Below are 21,377 nucleotides of genomic sequence, written 5' to 3' on the forward strand. Positions count from 1 at the left end.
ACTTACTTGGAAACAAACTCCATGGAACTCAATGGGACTTGCTTCTGACTAGGCATATACAGGATTGCACTGTTACTGTCTAAAATGTGTACAATTCTATTAAAAATGGAGTGTGAAATGGAATAAGCTGCAGACTTGAAGATTAGATAGGCACAAGATGTAGGAGATAATATCCAAGTAGGAACTTTTGGAATATTTGTGAACAGAATGGGAAATTGATATAAAATGGCAACTAGATGGTATGTTACTTTAGTAACCATGAGTAAAACCAGTAACTGCATTTTTATTGGCTGGAAACATTTTTTTTAAATGAGATCTCTGCCGTATGTAGTAGACATACCTCTGTGCAGAAGTATATTGGAAGAAAATTAATGGAGAAAATATTAGGCACTTTTCATTTTAACCTACAGAAAAGATTTAATACGCAAAGAACATAGAGAACTGACTGGTTAGACTTGTTCATGCTATATATTGGAATGTAGCTCCAGAAGCACCAGGATGGCAGCATGATTCACTTTCAAGGAAGCTCTTAGAAAAAGGCTTTCCTCAAAAAATGCCCAAATGAGAAGAACAAACTTTGGCAAAAGCAGACAATACAGGACATTAGAAAAGAATTTGAGGAGCATGCTAAGGCCAACAACAACAAAATCTTTAAATATATTAGTAACAGGAGATAGTCTAGGGAGGCTTGGACCCTTGGATGACCAAGGGGGTCAAAGGTGTGCTAAAGTAGGAAATTGCAGAGAAGCTGAACAAATTATTTGCATCCCTGGAAGGTAGTCTGAAAAATTGAGGCAAAATATTGTTGAAATATGACATTCTAGGCCTAATAGATAAAATAAAAACTGATAATAACTGAGTCTGGATGGCATCATCCTGAGAGTTCTCAACTGTGAAATTGCTGATATTCTAATGGAAATATGTAACTTCTCCCCAGTATAAACCTCCATATCAGAGGACTGGAAAGTGACCAATGTTAACACCAATTTTAAAAAAGGGTTCATCAGGGGATCCTGGAAATTGCAGGCTAATTAGCTGAAAGCCTGTCCTTGGAAAATTGGTGGAAAATAGTTATCTTCCCCAGTGCCATTTGATAATGTTAGTCAATGAACAATTAACTGGTGTTATTCAAAGGAGTGTCAGTGAGGCAGTATATGCCATCTAAGCTTACATATATTTCTGGCTGTGTTGCAATTCTAAATAATCATATTTTATGATGCAGACTTATATGTGGGAAAGGAAGAAGTTGCCTCAGCAACTTGAAACGTGGACAGATACAGGACTCTGGACAGAATATAACATGAATAAGTTGAATGAGTGTGCCACAGAGAATTAGCTAAGAAAAAGCTGACTCTAAAAACCAAACCAGAAAATTTCCTGAGAGTTCTTTGACACCAAGACAAGGCAAAGGTGTATCTGGTGACAAAACAGTGAGAGAAAATTGCAGCAATGAAGTATTTCATGTAACTATTTGTCTTTCCTACTCATGTAGTTGTGAAATGTGGTGGTTGTGCATAGGCTGCTCAGTTAGTGAGCAGCAGGTTTTGTTGCTTGATTGGTGGTATTTGCAACTCATGATTATTATACTGTTTTAGTTGTGCAACTTTTATAATTATGTTATATGTATGTAAATGGCACAATATCATTTTAAATGTTTTTAAAATGGTAAAGTCAGGTAAATCCCACATACTGTTTGTGTAGGCTTTGTATATTACATTTTAGGATACTGTTGACACTTTAGCAGTTGCTTTTTAAAAAATATTTTATTACAGATGAAACATTAAAACAAACCAATATAAAACAATCAAAACATTCCAAAGATCACATTGGGGGAATACACAAGTGAACTGTGCGTCCTCATAACACACTTCGGAAAGAATGTATCTATAAATGCCATAGGCACCAATCTATAGAATCGATTACAACAACAGACTTGCAAAGTTGACAGCAACCTTCTTTATCAATTTAAACATAAAAGGCTAACTGGGAGTGGAGAGAGGCTTGGTAAAATATTACATAAACTCCATTTGTTGCTTAGCTGCTATGTCTATTTCGGGGATAGAAGAAAATGGATGTTGCCATTAAAATTCAAAACTGCCAGGCAATATTAGGGGCAAATAAATAGATTTCTATACTTAGTAATAGCTCCTGGCCTATTATTACAATAGAATTGCCTTTCTGCATCATAGCAGAACTAACATTTGCTCATTACATGGGACAAGCTCTGTGGTTTTTAGCCTACGTAAAATAATACAGACACTACCAGCTTATATAACACAATGGCAAAGAAGAGTGTGTTTACTTCTCAGTTTTACTCTTTCTACAAAATGGCTTGTCCCTAATTTCTGAAGTCCTTAACTCATTTGCCTTACAGCCACAGACAGATAATATATTGGGATGCGCATTTGTGTTCTTCAGAAGCTCCTCGCCAAGCAAGTGCTCTTCAGTATTTCTTTTTAATGGAAAAAAAAATACTAGTCTTAAATGCCTAAGGAAATAACTTTAAAAATGAGTTCTGTCAACTGGGTTTTGTTTTTTGCAGAGTTTACTTCCTTGGGAAGCAGGATGCATAAAACATAAATGCTTCTGAAAACACTGAAATGAGAATCTTTCAGGCTTAATGCATATTTCTCTCCTGCAGCTGAGCTTGATGCAGAGCATGCACAGAAGGTGTTGGCTATGGAGCATACCCAGCAAATGAAGCTAAAGGAGCGGCAAAAGTTCTTTGAAGAAGCTTTTCAGCAGGACATGGAACAGTATCTCTCCACAGGCTATCTGCAAATAACTGACAGACGAGGCAAGTACTGAAAATGTTCCATGTAATTTTTAAGCTAGATCCCAAGAGGAAGCAAGATTTTAGTTCCTTCAGTACATCTCTATCCTGTTTTTTAATTTATAAGTTCTTATTGGCTTGCTTGTTTGAGCATTCTCTTCTTCAACCAGTGAGCAGAATGAGACCCACTTAGCTTCTAAGAATGTAACAGCAGGCAAAGGACTGTCCTATATGCAGGACTGCGATTGAGGCGCTGCAGCTGGAAATAGCATAGCACCAGTGGGTGGGATGAGGGCTGATAAATTTTAACATTGCAGTTGCTTGCTCCACATGAACAAGTAAGTGACAGATTGCAGTTTTGCTGTAGCTGTTTTCCTCCACAATGATGAATTGTATGGAAGAAAACACAGCCGAATCCGAAGGCCTGTGGTATAGCAACTGTATAGGTGTATGAAAGCTGTAGGTTCTAAAGTAAGTTTAATGGTTTAAGACTTTTCCAGATGGATTCTGTTGATCTTCCACAGTTCAAGTGCCCTGGATCCAGCACCTTCGTTGTCACAGTAGGATTTCCTAGACATGTACAAAGGACTTTTACAATGCCTGAAACTTCTGGGGCTTCTATCACAACCTAGCACATTCTGTTAGTCTCAGGGTTAATTCTGGAGAAATTAAGCCACCTCTTAATAGCAGTTTGAGATTGGGATGTTAGCTTCTTGCAATGGCAGTTATGATTAGTTTTACTTACCTGTCTCATAATGATAAAAATCTTCTTAAAAATGTAAGTTGCATCATCCTAGGTTTGGGAATGAAGTCTGAAGTAGTTCCATTACATGAATTTCAGAAAGTAAAACTGTAAATCCAGTGCAAGTATTTTTTTTAAAAAAAATAAAGGTAAAAGGATGCCTATTCACTAACCGTAAATGTTATCTTCCAGTATGCTTAATTCATGCCATAGTTTTCTCCAAAAGTGATCATATAAGGGTTAGATTTTCAAGTTTACTTGTTTACCTTTTTCTTATGACAGAGCCGATTGGAAGCATGTCTTCTATGGAAGTAAATGTGGACATGTTGGAACAAATGGACCTTGTGGATATGTCTGACCAAGAAGCCTTAGATGTCTTCCTTAATTCAGGAGGAGAGGACAGTACTATGTCATCTCCTATGATAGGTATAAAATGAACTCTTGCATTCTTGATCTGGTTGCACTGGCATAAAAAGAAATAGAACTTATTGATGTTTTTGAGCAGGGTGGATACGTATTAAATTGAGGTGGTGATTTAAATCACCAAGAAAAAAGATCTAACATAAATTGTTGATTTCGATCACATTTCCCATTCTTGTGTTTTCTGAACAAATATACATATCACCAGCCAGGTTCACTAAGATGCAGGATTCAGCAAGAAGCCCACATTTTTCATTTCACAAAAAAATTGGAGGCTAAATTTGAACTAGAGCCCTAGTTCAAGGATACTTTCATAAAACAGAGATTCTTATTGTGGCTACTTTCCTGACATCTTATGTCTTAGACTGAGGTTTATGTGCTCCATTTGTTCTGGATTATTAGTAAGGCATTACAAGATGTGGAGCACACAGCTTTTTATGCTTTAGTATGCAACTATTCTTCACTTTCTTTTTCACCCTGAGAAACTCAGTGCCATTTCTGGAGCATGTATTCAAATGCTTTCTTACTTTCTCTCAGCTATTTTGTACAAAACACCTAAAGCATTTAGTCTCCCAGTTGTTGTAATATAATGGGTTTCTAACAAATGAATAAGCCTAGCTCACTGACTTCTCTTGTTATTTTGAAGGATCAGACAGCAGTACTGGTCAAAATGAAATTAGTCTTCAAGTTCCCACCCAGTCAGCATTGAGAGAGTTGTCGTCCTCTTCAGCCTGGACTGATTCTGCCAGCCAAGATGCCAGTGAAGGAGAATCGCCTGTGATCCAGTCCGATGAGGAAGATGTGCAAGTAGACACTGCCCTTGTTGCTGAAATGAAAGGCCCTTCTGATGTTAGTGATGAGAGTGATTCGCAAACAATTTGAGTTATCATGGTGCTCTAAAGGAATTAGGACCCTGGAATGAATGAGTGAGTAAAGAAGTATTTTGAGCTTGCTTTTGTTACTCCAATCTTATCATGAAAAATATTACCATATATAAAACTTGAGTTTGACAGTCATGAAAATACTGATTTTTATTAAAAATTTCTTGAAGCACACCATTAGCAATAAAGTGTTGGCTTTGGAAAAGTAAACCTTGTATATAAAGGATTATCCAATGAACAAGTTGTTGTAAGGGTTCCTTTTAAAATCCTCCATAGGAACATAATACAGAAGCCATGTTTGTTGTCACAGTGTGCATGTCTTAATTGTTGTGGCTAAAGACTGGTAAATGTTTGTTGTTTAGACAGAAGAATAATAGCCTCCAATTATGTGACCTTCCAGATGTAAGAAACAAATTGATATGCTTTCTTACTGATGTTTTACATACCTATAAATAACGAGCAGAAAAAGATCAGCAAGTACTTGAATAGTTGAAAAAGTACGTGAACTTTGATTCCATGCTCCTGTCCTGTTGTTGCTTTGTCCTACATTTAGTGGGATAAGCCTCATTTGTGATAAGGGATGTAGAAGCATGCTGCTTTGTTCACTTCACAATAGATACTGAAAGACTGATGAAGTGCACTAGCCTAACTTTAAGACTGTTGAAGCTTTCTACTTACTACCTGTAGCACACAGCATCAGGCCAACATGCTTGTGCTATCCCTATGTAAGAGATTATGGGCATGTTCTAAATGAGCAACTATTCTCAAATAGTTGACTACTTGAAATAAGTCTCAGAAGCCCATTTCTCTTTGGGTTCGGTGGAATAATGTACCTATAAATGAAAGCTGGGAATATCTGCTATATGTGTTGCATCTTTCCTAACCAGAATGGTCCTGACTTTTGAAGTTTAATCTCTACTGCTCTTTCAGAAGAAAGACAAAGTGTCCAAAAAGTGTGGTTTTTTTATTAAACCTTGTATTACAAACCTGAAAAGTAAACAAAACTGGCAATAAACATGAAGTCTTTCCTTACAAGGAAAGAGAGCAGAGCAGCGCTAATAAATTAAATGTCAAACTGTAAGCCATAGTCAGAAGTTTACTGTCAAGAAGGAAAAAGTACACAGCAAGGCCATAAAAACCGGACAACCACATTGGAAAACACTCGACTCTGTATGTTATTGTTAAATATTCCAAAACAATTCGTCTTCTGCAACAACCGACAATATGTATTTTATAAGACTTTTCCTGACAGTCACCACTGGCAAGCTCAGTGCAATATGGGTAGCTCTACGGTCTTGAATTCAATTATGAAACAAAAGAGTTTGTGAAAACATTTTCCCTTTTTTATTCCACACATACTGTACACACAACTGGAAAAGGGCAACAACTACTCCATTATTATTTTTGTTGTTGTTCAGTGATGTAAGCAGCACTTATAAATGTTACAAGAAAAACCCTGTAAGCATCCAAATCCATCCGATGAAGAAAGTGAAACGTAAGGCTTTTCTTCATCTTGTCTCTTTGCCACCCTTCCCCACCCTCCCAAGAAAAGGCTCAAGTATTTAAAACAATTTACAGGCTTATGTACAAAAGGTATGATTTCTTTTTTGTTACAACATGAAGGAAAAAAATAGACAAGATGAGAGCAAATGCATTTTTCACATTCAAAAGAAATATGCAAATCTGCTAGTGGCTCTAAATGTGATCAAACAACAAAACAAAATTCAAAACAAAATTAATGCTGACTGTGAAAAGGTATGAAAAACAGCAGTGGAATGGAAATGGAATGTTAAAGATTGCACGTCTATGACAAGAAGCACTTATGGCTTCAATCATTTTAAAAGGATGCTATTGAAGGGTTTTTGATAAAGTAGCCAACAGCACCAAAACATAACAGAATGGATTTCCTAATGAAATCAGGCACAGTTTTCGCTCACATGACTCCTCAAGGCAGGCAGTCTTTTTCTTCTCTTTCTTCTCCTCCTCGAACAGATGCATAGTGAAGTGCTGGTAACAGAGAACAATTTCTCCAAATCTCCCATTTTGCCTACAGTTAGAAAACTAAGTCCATCTTCAGCTGCCATAACCTCTCAAAGAAAAGTGTGTATTCTCCAATTTAAAAAGGTACAAAACTCATCCTGCCTGTTACAGAATACAAGCCAAAAGTATAGCAATTTCTTTCAAGTTTTGTCTCCTATCCCTTTTCTCTCTAGAAAAAAATCTGTTGACATGACTTGGAGAACAAATTATAAAACGCCAAACTTCAACCTATCAAAAAAAGAGTTTAAAAGCCTTTTCACAGTTACCAAAAAATGAAAAAAGGCTTTGTAGCTTCAGACAGAGGGACAAATACAAATGAATTTCATCAGCCCCTTGATGCTTTCAAAACTGAATGTACAGCAGTTAAAAAAAATCCTGCTGTAATCTAACTACCCTAAGTAAAAAATAAAAATAAAATAAAATTCAACAGTTTAATGCTAAAACAAAATTAGTTCTCTAAAACCAGAAGAAAATCTTCTTTAGAGCTAGTGCAAAGACAGCTTGTATTCTACAGCAAGTACTCCAAACTATGATATAATAATTACAAAAAATATATATAAAATTGACAAAAATGAGAGAGTGTGTTGGCATCTTCATGATTAACTTGAAGCACTTTTGGATGAACTGGAGGATGAAAGTCTTGATGATGGCACGTCGACTGTTGCTCTCTTCCGAGGTCCTCTTTTTGGTGTAGGCTTGCTGATACAGTTCTCAATGGTGCCATTTTTGCCAGATACTTTTCCACAGATTTGATTGACTAAACTGATAATTTGTTCCTATTTCAGAAGGAAAAGAAAAATGAGTTTAGATAGCAGAAGCCTTAACAGAATGTGGCAAATAAGCTCGCAACAATGGCCATGCACCAGATATAACACTCCTCTCACATCGTCCAGCACAACTGTGAGGAATGGAACAATTCTGTTTAACTAACTTGTTGAATCAGTGCTTTATGAAGTTTGGCCTTTTTAAAAAAACAACCCACCCTGTTTAATCACAATTTGACATGCTGTTCAAACTAATTAAATTAGAAATAAGGGAGAACACATGAACCCAGAGCTCATTCATATATGCTGAACCACAGATTATTTGCATTCTGCTAATGACAAAAAGTCCTCACTTAAACCTTTTAAAAAACCTTTGCTTTTTTTAAAAAAGGAGATATTTATAACTATTTCAAACCACGTTATTGAAATTTCTACATACTTACTAGTCTTCATATAATGATGGAATACAGAACAAAAACTACATGTTTAAGGACGCCTTTTAAATGCAAGAATAAAGTGCCCATAAAATTGGAAATCAAAAGCAGGTTTCCAATATAGCTGAAATTATTTGTAAGATCAAATTAGAATTTTCAAAAATGTAAACTTTTCCAACCTATGAGTTATTATACAAACCTCATCATAGCGATACATTAGTTTTAGTCCTCGGCAAGACTTCTGTTTTTCTACGTGTCGCAGGGCACATTCGAGGCAGAAGACAACGTTTTCATTTTCCTGTACAACCTGCAAACATTTTTTAAAAGGTCAAGAGCATTAATAACCCACAGATCAGTATTTCCTGAACAGCCTGATTCTATATGGAAGCTTAACCTGGAAGTCTCACACAACCGTGATCCCTGTTTGTTAAGCCTGTGGGTGAATTCACTTTTAAAATTCAAACGTTGAAACCACTCGTTACTACTGTTGGTGTGGCAAATGTAATAACCATGGTGAGACTGTTAATTGATATATGTTCAATCACTTTGATAGTGTTTATGGACACACCTATTTAGAATCAAATCCCAATGAGCAACAGAATTCGAAACTAAACTTTGCAATTCTTAAGCTCTTCCAAGCAAAACTGAGCCAAGGTGAACTTTTTCTTCCATAGAGGCTAAGGGATGATGTAAACATCAAGGCAACCCTGTTCATGTGGCAGATGCTACCATCTGGTGAGATGGGTGTGTGGCATGGTTCACTGACGGCACATTTTCTCTCTGCCACTGCAGACCTTTTCAAAATGTATTGGTAATTTGCAGTGGTGTGCAGAAAAACCACTCTATTTGTAAATGAGTAATTCTACATAAATGGCTTATCCCACGCTGACATTCAAAAGTGGCCTTCATATATGCACTAGTGCTACCTTGGGCTTGAAATGGCAGAAAAGCTTTTATATTGTGTCAGGAAAATGCATTTTCAGCCATGATTTTAATTTATTAGTCCCATAAGTCAATTATTATTTTGGTACTAAATTCTAAAGTGAGCTTTATTCCTTTTATGACCTAATATTGCACTATTTTCTGCAACCTCTTGCTGGTCTGCAATGAGAAATCTTACAGTTTATTACTAAAGTTCTTCTAGTAATAGGCTCCCTTTTACTGAACCGTTTGAACTACCTCCTTGACAAATCTTGAAAACCAGAAAACCCTCTTCCCTTTTTCTGAATATGCGAAGAGGCCTGTGGAAAGTGTGGCTCTAGCTCCTCCCCCTCAATGACATGACTCTTGATTTGACTTGTGATTGACTGGATCAGAAGGAAGACACTTTCATTGTGCATAGGATTTCCTACATGGGGTGGAAGTGGCCTCCCTTCAGACTCAGCTTACTGCATGTTGGATTTGGAATACTGCCGGCATGCGTGATCTCACGAGGGTAAGCCTGCAGGTTCTTGCAGGCCCCAAAGTGAATATCTGAAGACAGCTGAAGTGAGGCATACATTCTTTTAAGTGAAAAACCACCAGCTTCTGCTTACAACTGGCATACTGTAGTACAAGAGCAATTTTCAAATGGTGTTCCAGGTAATTCTGGAGTTCTCCCATGAGAAAATACCGGAGAATCTTCTCTGGAAGAGCCCCTGCCCACCACTGTCAATCATCCAGTGCAATGTGCAGACTGCTGGAGAATCTGGAATATTTTGTACATCAGTTGTTGTCCTCTTTGAACTGATGATATGAAGCACAGCTGACCTCACTTGAACTGAATGGTACATCCTAGAACATATTCAGAAATTCTCTAGAGCATGTCAAGTTTCCTTGACAGGCGTCAGAATAAGATTTGAAAACTATGAAATGACAATAAAAATTACAAAACAAATCATCAAGCTTTTAGTTCTCCTGTTTTATGTTTCAGTCCAATGTTGTTTAAAAAGCACTAACACCAATGTTCCTTAACCTTCAACTATCCTGAGTCTCCTACACACCAGTGCTTCACAAGAGATTTCAACCTATACTTTATTGAAATACATACACTGCTTTGGCCAAATGCATTTTGGCCTTTTAGCACTGGAGTAATTGAGATTTTTTGGGGGGGTGGGGGGTGGGAAGAGATGATATTTAAAGAACATAGTGAGAACTCCCAGCTTCTAGGGATTTTCCATACCATAGATAGGTAACACAGGTGCTGGCAAATCTGACACCTCCTCTCAGACGTCTCTAGCTGCCACTTTCGAGGTTTTTTCTTCCCATCCACTCCCGAACTGCTGCTGCTATCATGGCTCCCATAGCGAGCTGACGAATGGAGGCCTGCCTCATACAGCTGCCGCCGCTGCCTCAGCTCTGTCTCCCTGTGGACATGAGGAATAATTAGAAAACAGCAACCTCTCCTAGGAATGCCATGAAGCAGCAGGCAACATTTCAACGTAGGCCTGAGATTTTAATAACAATTGCCATGCTATGATGGGCTAAATCCCATCTAATGTTTTGTCTGGCCACTGTATACAAATTGGGAGTTTTCCAGACAGAGAATCTGATACAGAAAAACCTTGGGGCAGATCAAATTATTGGGCAAACATGGCTGCCAACTGATTTGCCAGGAGATACTACTACCTATGGAGACCAAGCACCATTTTAAGCAGCCCTACTCGCTGTAGAAAAAAAGAATTATTGAGTTGGAAGGGACATGGGACGCCATCTCGTCTAGCACCCTGCTCAATGCAGGATCAACAATCCAGGATGCAACTCCAGAATCCCTGACAGATGGCTATCTAGCCTCTGCTTAAAAACTTTCAGTGAAGGAGAGCCCATCACCTACCAATACAGTCTCTTCCTTTGTTGAACAGCTCTACACATTAGAAAGTTTCTTCCAATGTTTAGACCAAATCTGTTGCACCACCATTTCCACCCACTGGTTCTAGTCCTGCCCTCTGATACAGCAGAGAACAAGCTTTCTTCATCTTCCATATGACAACCCTTCAGAAATTTGAAGACTGCTGCCATGTCTCTCCTTAACAATCTTCTCTCCAGGCTAAACATACCCAATGGCCAAGGAGGGAAACAGGAGGAGATAGAAGTGGGACAAAAACATTGTCCTGCGGTAGGCCCTCCCTCAGTTGGCAAGACTTGACTTGCTATGACACTTAAAAGGGAACTGAGCAAAACATTGAGCAGACAGGAAGAGAGATGGAACATCATGTACCAAAGCAGTGAGTAAATGAGAACTGAGCTCAGGAAAGGAAAAGGTGGTACCACATATCAAGCAAAGGAAAAAAGTAGGCTGACATTTGCAGTTAAAAAACATAGTTATTCCAGCAGCAAAGATCAGGTTTTAGAAGGAGAAATATCCTTTGGAAGATCTCCCTCTTGAAAGAAGCAACCTAAATGTGAACAAGCTTGAGAACCACTTGGATGGATGGATGTAAAAATACCAGCTCTTTCGATATTTGCAAATTTTCCTTTGTTAAAGGGAAAAGTGCATATCAACTCTCCAAAAAGGAAGAAGCTCCATGCAGAGCCTCAAAAGTCTTCCACTTTGAGGGCAGACATATAGTGGAGAAGACTCTAACCATTCTTTGCACATTAACACAGTAATTTTGTTAAATACAATTTGTAGATTCCAGCCATCAGATTTTCTCTTGATCTATTCGAGATGTTACCGACCAGCACTACCCAGCTGTCTCACACTTGTTGTGGGTAGCAGTGCTACATAGTAGGAGAATAAAAGAGAACAGCATTACATATGAAACATGGCAGCTTTCCCTGCTTTTCAAACCTGCCTTGGACAGGGGCTGGGGAGCATTTAAAAACAGGTCTTTCAGTGTCTTTAGAAAAGGTGTGTAGTTGTCCTCATGCTACAGACAGATTACACTGTCTGCTTCCGAAAGCACAGGAACTCCTGGCTTAGCCAGTGATTTTAAAACTCTTGGCATTATTGGGCACACTGGGAAACACGGATTCATTTGTTTGGTGAGAAAAAAAGTCATCACCTAATGCTAGTAGTATGGAGTACTTTGCTGTGTCCTCTAGTGCTTTGACAGCAAACCATCCATGGAAGTTTCTTCTCCCATGTGTGGCAGTGTTCAAGCAGGTTGGCTGGCTCAGCAGCTGCCAGCAATGTTCTTGGACGTCTCACAACACTCTCTATACTTTCCGCGAGAGCTACTCTGGAAGCAAGTAGGATAAAACGAAAGAGACTCTAGCTACCTGAGCTCTCCTAGAAGTGCCGATATTGTACTAAGAGAAGACCCATTTTCTTTCTTTGCTTCTGCTGTTGCGATCTGATAGAGCAGCTTTTCCATTGAAAATGGCTTGGGTATACGTCGCTGCTTCATCTCCTGCGTCAACAAATTCCAGAGTGTTAGTTCACATACAATGAAATAACTCGTTTTGGAAAGAAAAATGAACATACCCAATTAACGCATCATCCTTGGGGACAAGGATTTCCTGACCAGAAGAGTGTATGTGTGAAACACAAAATTTTCCTGAGCGATCTCTTCTCAGTCACTTCATATTGGCCCTTCAGGTGTCAGTGTGCAATTCCTGCCGTCCCTTAACTTCTCAATTAAGCCCTGGGCACAAGTGCAAGTAAATGCAAAGTGCAACTCACCTCCCCAAGACTTTCCCCTGCAAAACACAACCCAACTGGTCCTAGTAGGCACTGTTGCTGCTGTCCTTGAAACAAATTCAACCAACGAGTCATACATAAAAGGAGTTACTGATGCACATCACAGTTGGAGATTTCTCAAGTTCTGAGTGGTAAAAGGCAAAGTCTAGATGCTTTATGTATGAAAAAAACCCCACCCATATCCCAAAAGGTTTAATGAATGCATCAAGCAGCACTACACACGCTGTGACCAGAGGTGTTCTGTTTGCAGAGGTGAGTTTTTAAGAACACAAGCTCCTACCTTGGCAGTTTTAAAACCCATGCTTGTCCACTGGGTGGTAGCAAAGTGCACAGTTTCAGAAACATTGTAGCCGCAGCACACTTTAGACACAAAAGATCCTGGGAAGCAGACAACAAACTGCCCGCTCTGCTGTACAGTACGGTGCACCTTGATCCCCTCTTTACACAGCACCTCTGGGGAGATCTAGGGAGAGAGAAAGAAGCAGGGGAAATCTAGAGTGGGTGCCTTTCTTGGCAGCTCCATTTGCTTACCTCTTACTACTTGCCATGGAGAACATGCAAAAGTCATATTGAATCTCTAAATGCTTCTACAGAAACAAACCCCAGAGCAGATCCTTCTGCTGCCAACTACGTAAAACCAACCAACTCTTAAGCTTGGCTTAAAGGGAAACAAACCTCAGCAGGACCCAGGAGCCTTGGGGTGGGGAGGCATATCTCCTTGTGTCATATAGGACTGGGTTATCCCCTTTAAGAACATATGAATCCACATCAGTCCCTCTAAGTATTGCTTAAACAATAAATCTGAGCTTTCACTCTGGCTGGAAGCTCCTACCAATTTCAGCAGTGACAGCAGTAAGAAAAAACCCCAAAGTTGGACAATAATCCCCCATCTCCATCCTTAATACGCATAGGTCAGTTGAGGGGGAGCTGTGTGCCTGTGTTTGCCCTTGTGTGTTTGGCAGGGGAAAGGAGTGTGGTGTGGACATCTACCAGGGGCATGCAGTTCCCAGATGGTTAACCCAAGGTTTGGCCCTTGGATCTAGAAAGGATATCTACCCCTGGCTTACACAATAAAATGTATTGCTGTTCATGACACCGCAAAAGAAACTGCCTAGTAACAAACCATAAAGCAACTCACCATGACGTTACTTTCAAGCATTTCCAGCCCTGGAGTGCCATTGGCTTGCAGCAGGGTGTGTACCACTTTGTCAAGTTTTTTCTCCTCTGCAGCAGGAATGCAATACCTGTTCATTTTTGACACAGAAAGGGGAAACAAAGGGAGTATTTATTCCATGCTGCCGAAATTGACATCACCAAAGCTGAGAGCAACATGAGAGCATACAAAGAGCCCTGCTGGATCAGACAAAAGGCGCCTCTGGTCCAGCGTCCTGTTCTCAGATGCGTATAGGAAGCCTGGACCTGAATGCAACAGCAGATGTGCAAAATATACCAAGAGTTTGCAAATTTGGAAACAAGATCAAACTTCAAAATAACACAGCAAGGAATAATTGTGGCGCTACAACCACTGAATATTTTATCAAAGATTGGAGCATTAAAGGATTTGCCATCTCTACATGTATCTGACTGCATTTCTTTCAAATATTGGGGGTTAGGAAAAGGAGAAATAGAACTGTGTTTGAACTCACAATATTTTGAAGCTCTCACCTAATGAAACTACAACCAACATATCCTCTGTTGGTTGAACCGAATGCTGACACCTGACTGCTTTTTAACATCCCATAACCACCAATAAGGGCTGTCCCACACATTCCATGTCAGCAAACCTGGGCATGCTGCTGAAACAACCAAGAACAGACAGGGATTTGTAGCTGATCCTGGCTCTTTGGAAGAGAATACCTGTATGGCACAAATTTCCAAAGACTGGATTTTATCATTTGTATGACCAACTTGCAAGGGTATGCTAACCCCCCCCCCCAATGTAAACCTAAAAGATGAATGTGTGGTGGGGCCCCAATATCAAAAGCTCCTTTTTGACAAATATCTGTACACCATGTCTGAATAGCAAAGTCACATTCAGGAGTATTCTTCATGGCCACTCCGGACTGCAGGCCTCTGCTCTCCTGAAGCTGTGCAACATTTTGGACTTTTTCCAGAGGACATTTGAAACTCTTCTATTTGAGCTGGCAAGAGCCATTAGCTGGGTAGCCCCTGGTTCAAATCTCATGTCAGCCCTGAATGCACTTCTCACTTGGGCAAGCCACACTCAGCCTTCCAACTGTATCACTGCAATAATACAACATCCTTGTAATTACTGAGATGATGTATGTGTGAAGTACATCTTAAAACAGACTTGTACAAACTACCACTCACTCCCTTGCCTATGGGAAAAAAGAACTGCCTCCTAATGACGAGACAGGAAGTGTTTCCCCCCCAAACACAGTTAATTACTTTCCATTTAGGCTAGAAAAGATAGGTGTAAGTTTTTATGGTACAACAGAAGAATGCTGCCTCTCACATAGGGAGTACCACTTGTTACAAATCTGCACTGCATCTGGAACCCCTCTTAACCCTCTGAAAAGCTCTTTAGGGTGTTCTTGATCTTCTCAAGCCAGTTTGGCAGAGGGGAGGAAGATGGAGGGAGGCAGGATTGGTGCCTCCTTACTTAAGTACGAGAGAGAGCATTCTACTCTTTGAACAGGATTTTTGGATCCAAGAGATTACATATAGGGAGTGCATGCTGGAAACATTTTTTACGGCCTAGTAACTTTGGAGGCTTATTTGCGCAGCATTTGTACCAAATGGAATAAGTGGGACTTCTATGTAAGGCTTGTGATTAACTTCGATTCTTTGCCACATTTCTAGGTTGCGTGTGCTGAACAAGGGTCAACTTGATCTTTTTCTGCTTAACGTGATATTTTCTGGCTTTTGAGAGTTTTATAATCTTTAGGAAAACATTATTTATAGAAGAAGGTTGTAGTTGGGCAGGTTGGGGTGCCATGAACTGCGATGGTGTTGAGGCCGTAAGACGCTGCATCAGGATCACCATAGAAGCTGACGTGCAACTTCCTGAAAGCAACAGTGCAGAAGAGCAAAGAGGTTCACTTGGGATTCACTTACCAAATGCAGTCAGCACCAGTGTGTAAGTAGTCTATATATGGAAGGTGATTTTGGTCTCGAGACCAGCATGAGGTAGAAAAGACCATGCCAATATTTAGCCAAGGAATTGTCACTCCTAAAGCAGTTTAGATCAGAAGCAAAACACAATTAATGGGGAAAAGGTATGTTGAAAACCACACATATAATTTGTGCTGATACTTGAAAATTTAAATCTTTTGATTTCTACCAGAAATAAGATTACATAGTTAACAAGAGATGTCTTTGATCTGATTATTCGGATACATTTTTTCACCCAAGCTCCTATTTTTTCACGGCATCACTATGCTGCCGATCACACATGCATATAAATTTTGCTTTCTGCAAATATTCTGGGTGCACACTTGTATTAACATGGTGAATTGCTTGGACAAGTGTGGCTCATGAACACTGGTTGCAGGCAGAAAACATCCCCCCCCCCCCGAAAGTTGAAAATGGTGCAGGTAAGCATAGGTATCTCATTATCATCTCTATTTATAGGTCTTTGTAAAAATGCTTCAAAATCCTGCCAGACCTGTTTGACCAGAGATCGGGGGGGGGGGGGTTAGAAGAAATGAGTGAGCAACAGCAGTCACTTTCAGCTCTTTGTAAAATGATTATCTAACCCCCCAACCATTATCAGGTAGAAATCACTGAAGAGCCTTAATGAAGAACCAGAGGAATTTCTGCAAATTTATTGGCACAGCACTGCTCCCTGGAGACTGCAAATAATGAAGTTACATGTGCTGATCGCTGACCATATTGACACTAAAACATTATCATGAGCCTACTGAATAATGATGAACAACTGGGAGAAGTAAATGGCCCAAGGTAGAGATGGTCTGCACTACATGCGTACCCCTCCGTCTCACTCTCACCTTTCTTTCTTTCCTTTTTAAAAAATTCAGTAATACAAGACACAGAGCTTAACTGCTACGTTCGGCTTGTTAAGATACAAAACACACCTTTCTCAGCCTCTCTAGGATAGAAGTGTGTCCATCTGTGCTGAACAGATTGAGGGGTCAATGGGCAGCAGAGACACAAACAGGATTATAAATGCCACCATGATGGGAAGCTTACTGAATATTAATTCATTTTTAAACAGCAGGTAGAGATGCCCGGCTCCAGGGAGGTGGCAAAAACATGATTTATTCAACACTCTGTGTGAATTCCACAACAGAGTATGTCTCTTAAACATGGAGAATATAAATGGACTTACCAGGCACAGCACCAAGATGTCGCAGGATGGATCCTGTGTTATTAGGAAGGACTGTTAGGTTCCACCCATGCCTATTGAAATTAAGTGGTGCACATCATGATGAGCAAACATCAAATGTCACATTAGTCATTGTTTTATTTACCTACTTGCTAGGGGTTCTGCAATGCTGTGTAGGACTGCAGCCAAAGGAGGAATGCTCTAGGCCTCTTTGCTGCAATTCCAGATTTTGTTTTAAAAGTAAAATTCTGCTTAAAAATGAAACTTCTAGCTCTTTCCTTTATGCTAACAAATGTGTAAGCAGCATTCTAGACATGGTTGTTCAATACACTTGCTCTTGCCTTTGTGTTCCGGTTAACCTTGCAAAGGCACTAGTGACTAACAAGAACTCGAGACTTCTTGTTTAAATTTATTGATGTCATTTTTTAAAAAAATAAACACGATTAATAAATTGAAATGGTGAAAACATAAAAAACCTTGTTTTTCTTCTTTTTGCTGCTTCACAAAGATGCACCATGTTATTGTTTCAATTAGGTGCCTTGCAAAAGCAAGCAAACAAAAAACCCAGTAATTGACTGACTCCCAATCCAAAGGGATCTTTATAGCTACGTGGGAAGGAGAAGTTTGGCAGGGACCGTCTTTCCATGGGGTCATAGCTGACACATTTTAGCAGCTACTGTATGGTTCCTAGCCATCTGTTTCCACCCAAACTAAGTTGTGGTTAATTCATTAAATGCGCCGTCATTAACTTGCTCACTCAGGAACAGACAAGGTGAACATTAAGGGAAACGTACATGCATCTGGGTGCACAGCATAAAGAAGGCATCGTGTGGATTCAAAAAAAGTCCTTGCCCACCAAATAAGAGGTTGCAGCATTCACACAACCCATTAAGATGCTTATGCTGAACTGGTTGGTTGGGGAAATGTTAATGCTGTGGCTCCTTCAAGCAACTAACTGGAACTGGACTGAAAAGTTAAAGGAGGAATGGTAGGATCCTGTAGCAACTGCCTGCACCCCCTTAAGAAGATCCTCACCCTTGGAACTTAAAAAGAAATGCAAAAGGTGTAATGAATGTGCAATTGTACAGTTTTAGAAATCCTTTGTGCTAATGCAGCGTGTGCAAAAAGGGGGAGGGAAACACCCAGTGCTACATTTCTGGTTTACTCCAGGCCTGACCATTTCACGAAACTCTTCCTTCTGGGGACACTATAAATATATGAACAGCATAACTAGGAAAAGGGATAATAATTACAAAACATAATAAAACACAATACGTAATAAAACACAAAACTTCATAATCTCACATTAAATGAATAATAGCTATCAAGTTGCATTCTGCAAAAGAAAATACAGAAAAGCTGAAAAATGTATCGACGTATATATTAATGCAAACGTATCTAACAAAACCACATTAAAACCAGACTTTCTACCAATGAGACAACCCCTAAAAATGGAAAGCTGTCAAAAAGCATGATTGGTAAGGCTGAAGGTGCTTTGGGGCAGTTTTCAATGATTTATTTTGTCCTTGCTAGCCCTTTTCCTATGTACGCTGCTCATATGCCCCCAAGGAAGGAATTTTCCAAAACGTGTTGGACCTGGAATGAGCCATAATTCTAGCAGCCGAAGTCCACCCCCACCTTACCTGTCAGTAACAACCCTTATTCTGCAGCTGGCTGTTTTGCTGCTAACTGGGGCGGGGTAGCACAAGCTGCTACAAATACACTGAGCATGAAACAACATTATACCCAATAATGGTGATGAAACCTGCAACTTAGTAAACAAATTAGAGGAGCCAGTGCTCTATGGAGAGGTGAAAGGTGTCTTGGAACTCCCATTACCTTGAAAACGGTTCTGATTTTCCCACAGGAAAGCCACTGCCGTGGGTGTTGGTATCCACTTTCCCACAATGCACTGCTACATGGCAGTCCTTCTGTTCCACTAACCTCCAGTACTCTTGCTGTAGGAAAATAAAGTTTTCGTATTAAGATTAGAGGAGAGTGCAGTTTCATTTCCCTGAGTTCAATCTAGACAAATTCTCATTCCTTAGAAACCGGGCGCCTGATATTTCAAAATACACCAAAAGCAAGCTTTGTATAGCTCTTCCGACAAATAATAATTTCTTAGCTGATGTTATTACTAAGCCCTGATAAGTGCAAATGCTTGCATTATAAAAAATAATATTACTATCCATTTAGAAATTGCTGCTTGGTCCAAAGGGGAAATGGTTTATAAAATATCTTTGTGTCAACCAGCATAACTTCTGCTAAGGATATACCATGAGCTGTTGCCACTGAACCAATGGCTGTACCTAGGATAGCCTGGTTTATGTAGTGGGTTGGCATTTGCCCAAGGCTGGTTATTCCTCGCATGGAAAAGAAAGCCTTTGGAATAAAGTGCGGTTCACATAAGAGGTAAGATAGTGCAGTGAAGCATTTGGGCTACATGTTTGATGTCCTTGAGGCAGGACTTTCTTTTGCAGAAGCCATGCTGATTCTTCCTCAGCAAGCCTTGTTCTTCTTTCTAATAAACTGTTTCACAATTCCGTTTTAAAATCTGCCTTTCTGTGTGCTTCTTGCAGCTGCCCTCTTTTTCTTCCTTGACTTCTTGGATCCCAGCAGAAATTCCCCACCAACACGACACAACACAACACAACACAACACAACTCAACACCTGCTGTAATCATGGGAATTGTTACAGGGCTTAACTGCTGAGTTCTCATGTTACATTACCCAGGCAAATGCACATTTGTGGATGGTTTGGATCTCTAGTGTGTATGGGGAGAAAATCATCTTCTAGTGGCTAGTTTAAAGAACTACCCTGACTTTACGGAACCCCTCACCTCTATTTCAGCTGCCGTAGGCTCCTTGCTGAAGCACATGTTCATGATGTTTCTTGCTGTTCGGTAAAAGGTTGTTAAAGAAACAGACCTTCCCTGCAAACCAAAGCATAAAAAGGGAAAAACTGTGGTAGTTGTTTTCCATCATTAGTAACAGTAATAATGAAAATAATAATGAATAAAGGAAGAGCAGATATAAGTGGCTGGAAATATAGATACATCATGACACAGGGTTATTACACCAACAATGTTCCAGATTGCAATTTCTCTCATCTATTGCATGGGCAGCACCAATCAAAAATATGCACAACATTATTAAGAAAAAGTGGGGGAAATGCATAATATATGGGGGGGGGGTTGCTGCAAAATATGTATATGAGGCAGAATTGTGAACAAAAACGCACATTTTTAGTGTTGGCTCTAAAAAGAAAATCACAAACTGGTGTGGAAATGGGGCAAACTGAGCTTAAGATCAGAAAAATGAGGCGCTGAAGGTGTCCATCACTAACTGCAGACTGAAACTGTAAATGCTCTAAATGGGCTTGCTCAGATACATTTTGTCCTGCGTTCTGTTCTAACTTCACGTTGCCTGAGAAAGTTGTCCTCTATGTGTAAGACTGCTGCCTAGGGAAGGAAGAGAAATCAGAATGACTCATTTTAAGGATCAGCGGCTAACGGAGATGCCAATCTAGGCTTATTTTTAAAGGGAGTAGTGTTGATGCTTGCTCACAAGCTGGAATCAGCTGTAGGAAACAACTGAAGACATGTTAGAAAATAAAATATCTTTCACCAGATGAACTTTCAAACTGGGTAGCCAAAGAAAGACTAACCCCAGAGGTCCAAAACAAAACTGAAAAAGTTGATTAGCGTTTAGCCATAGGCCAGTACAATACTAAAATGTAAATATTTCAATCAGATTTTTTTAAAAAACACATACAAACACAATAAACTAGAAGTACATCAATATAACTCAACTGTGCCTTTTTCCCCCAAGCAAAGGTGCGGTGATCATGTATGGTTTTCCATTCAGTAAGGGGAGTAATAATCACACCGTGAGCTTAACATTAAAACTTGCAGTCTCACAGTGCTTTAACATGCACAAATGGAAGCTAGCTATTTGTCTTAAAATATATCTTCATTTTCTCTCGGAATATGAAGACCACTATTTTGTTTTGATGATTAGAGATATTTTTCACAATTCATTGAGAACAGAAAGACTCGAGGTGCTTTCAGTTACAATACACTTCTGCAATGAAGGTTTTCCCTGATTTTCAACACTTGGCTGGATCCCAGACCCCAACCTGTTAATGGTGCATGTTGGGGGATGGAAAATATGCTTTGTGGGGGTAAAGAGAAGGCTCACGTGTTACCAAAAGTTTTAAGTTAATTAGTTCAAACTACAGAGTCAAACTCTCAGTAGTTTTCTGCTTCCTTCTCCCACAGCATAAACAGACACTACAGAATATTTTCCCCCAATCAAAGTCTTAGCTCAGGCCCACTGACTACACAAAAATGTTGAGCTGCCCCATAAAAAATAAAATGCGAAATGAACACAA

At 39.6% G+C, this 21,377-nt stretch overlaps 2 protein-coding genes across 6 annotated transcripts in view; one reads left to right on the forward strand and one right to left on the reverse strand.

Annotated features, from left to right (window-relative positions):
- The window catches only part of DTNBP1 (dystrobrevin binding protein 1), a 47,118-nt gene extending 41,221 nt beyond the window's left edge, over positions 1-5,897 (forward strand). For all 3 annotated transcript variants that reach the window (XM_081206562.1, XM_081206563.1, XM_081206564.1), the window contains exons 8-10: positions 2,642-2,797; positions 3,798-3,941; positions 4,582-5,897. In XM_081206562.1, the coding sequence (XP_081062688.1) occupies positions 2,642-2,797; positions 3,798-3,941; positions 4,582-4,817 (536 nt within the window). In that variant the 3' untranslated portion in view covers positions 4,818-5,897. The remainder of the gene's footprint in view (positions 1-2,641; positions 2,798-3,797; positions 3,942-4,581) is intronic.
- Positions 5,898-6,137: 240 nt separating this feature from the next.
- Positions 6,138-21,377, reverse strand: part of JARID2 (jumonji and AT-rich interaction domain containing 2) — a 192,622-nt gene continuing 177,382 nt past the window's right edge. For 2 of the 3 annotated variants that reach the window (XM_081206170.1, XM_081206169.1), the window contains exons 9-18: positions 19,825-19,917; positions 18,824-18,942; positions 16,988-17,058; positions 15,754-15,868; positions 13,814-13,919; positions 12,956-13,138; positions 12,255-12,385; positions 10,216-10,399; positions 8,254-8,361; positions 6,138-7,632 (exon numbers count right to left, since the gene is read on the reverse strand). In XM_081206170.1, the coding sequence (XP_081062296.1) occupies positions 7,456-7,632; positions 8,254-8,361; positions 10,216-10,399; positions 12,255-12,385; positions 12,956-13,138; positions 13,814-13,919; positions 15,754-15,868; positions 16,988-17,058; positions 18,824-18,942; positions 19,825-19,917 (1,287 nt within the window). In that variant the 3' untranslated portion in view covers positions 6,138-7,455. Of the gene's footprint in view, positions 7,633-8,253; positions 8,362-10,215; positions 11,754-12,254; positions 12,386-12,955; positions 13,139-13,813; positions 13,920-15,753; positions 15,869-16,987; positions 17,059-18,823; positions 18,943-19,824; positions 19,918-21,377 lie in introns of those variants that run through there. The other variant, XM_081206171.1, reaches the window with a different exon arrangement.

This window comes from Podarcis bocagei (genome assembly GCF_964188305.1).
Source record: "Podarcis bocagei genome assembly, chromosome: 8".
Lineage (NCBI taxonomy): Eukaryota > Metazoa > Chordata > Lepidosauria > Squamata > Lacertidae > Podarcis > Podarcis bocagei.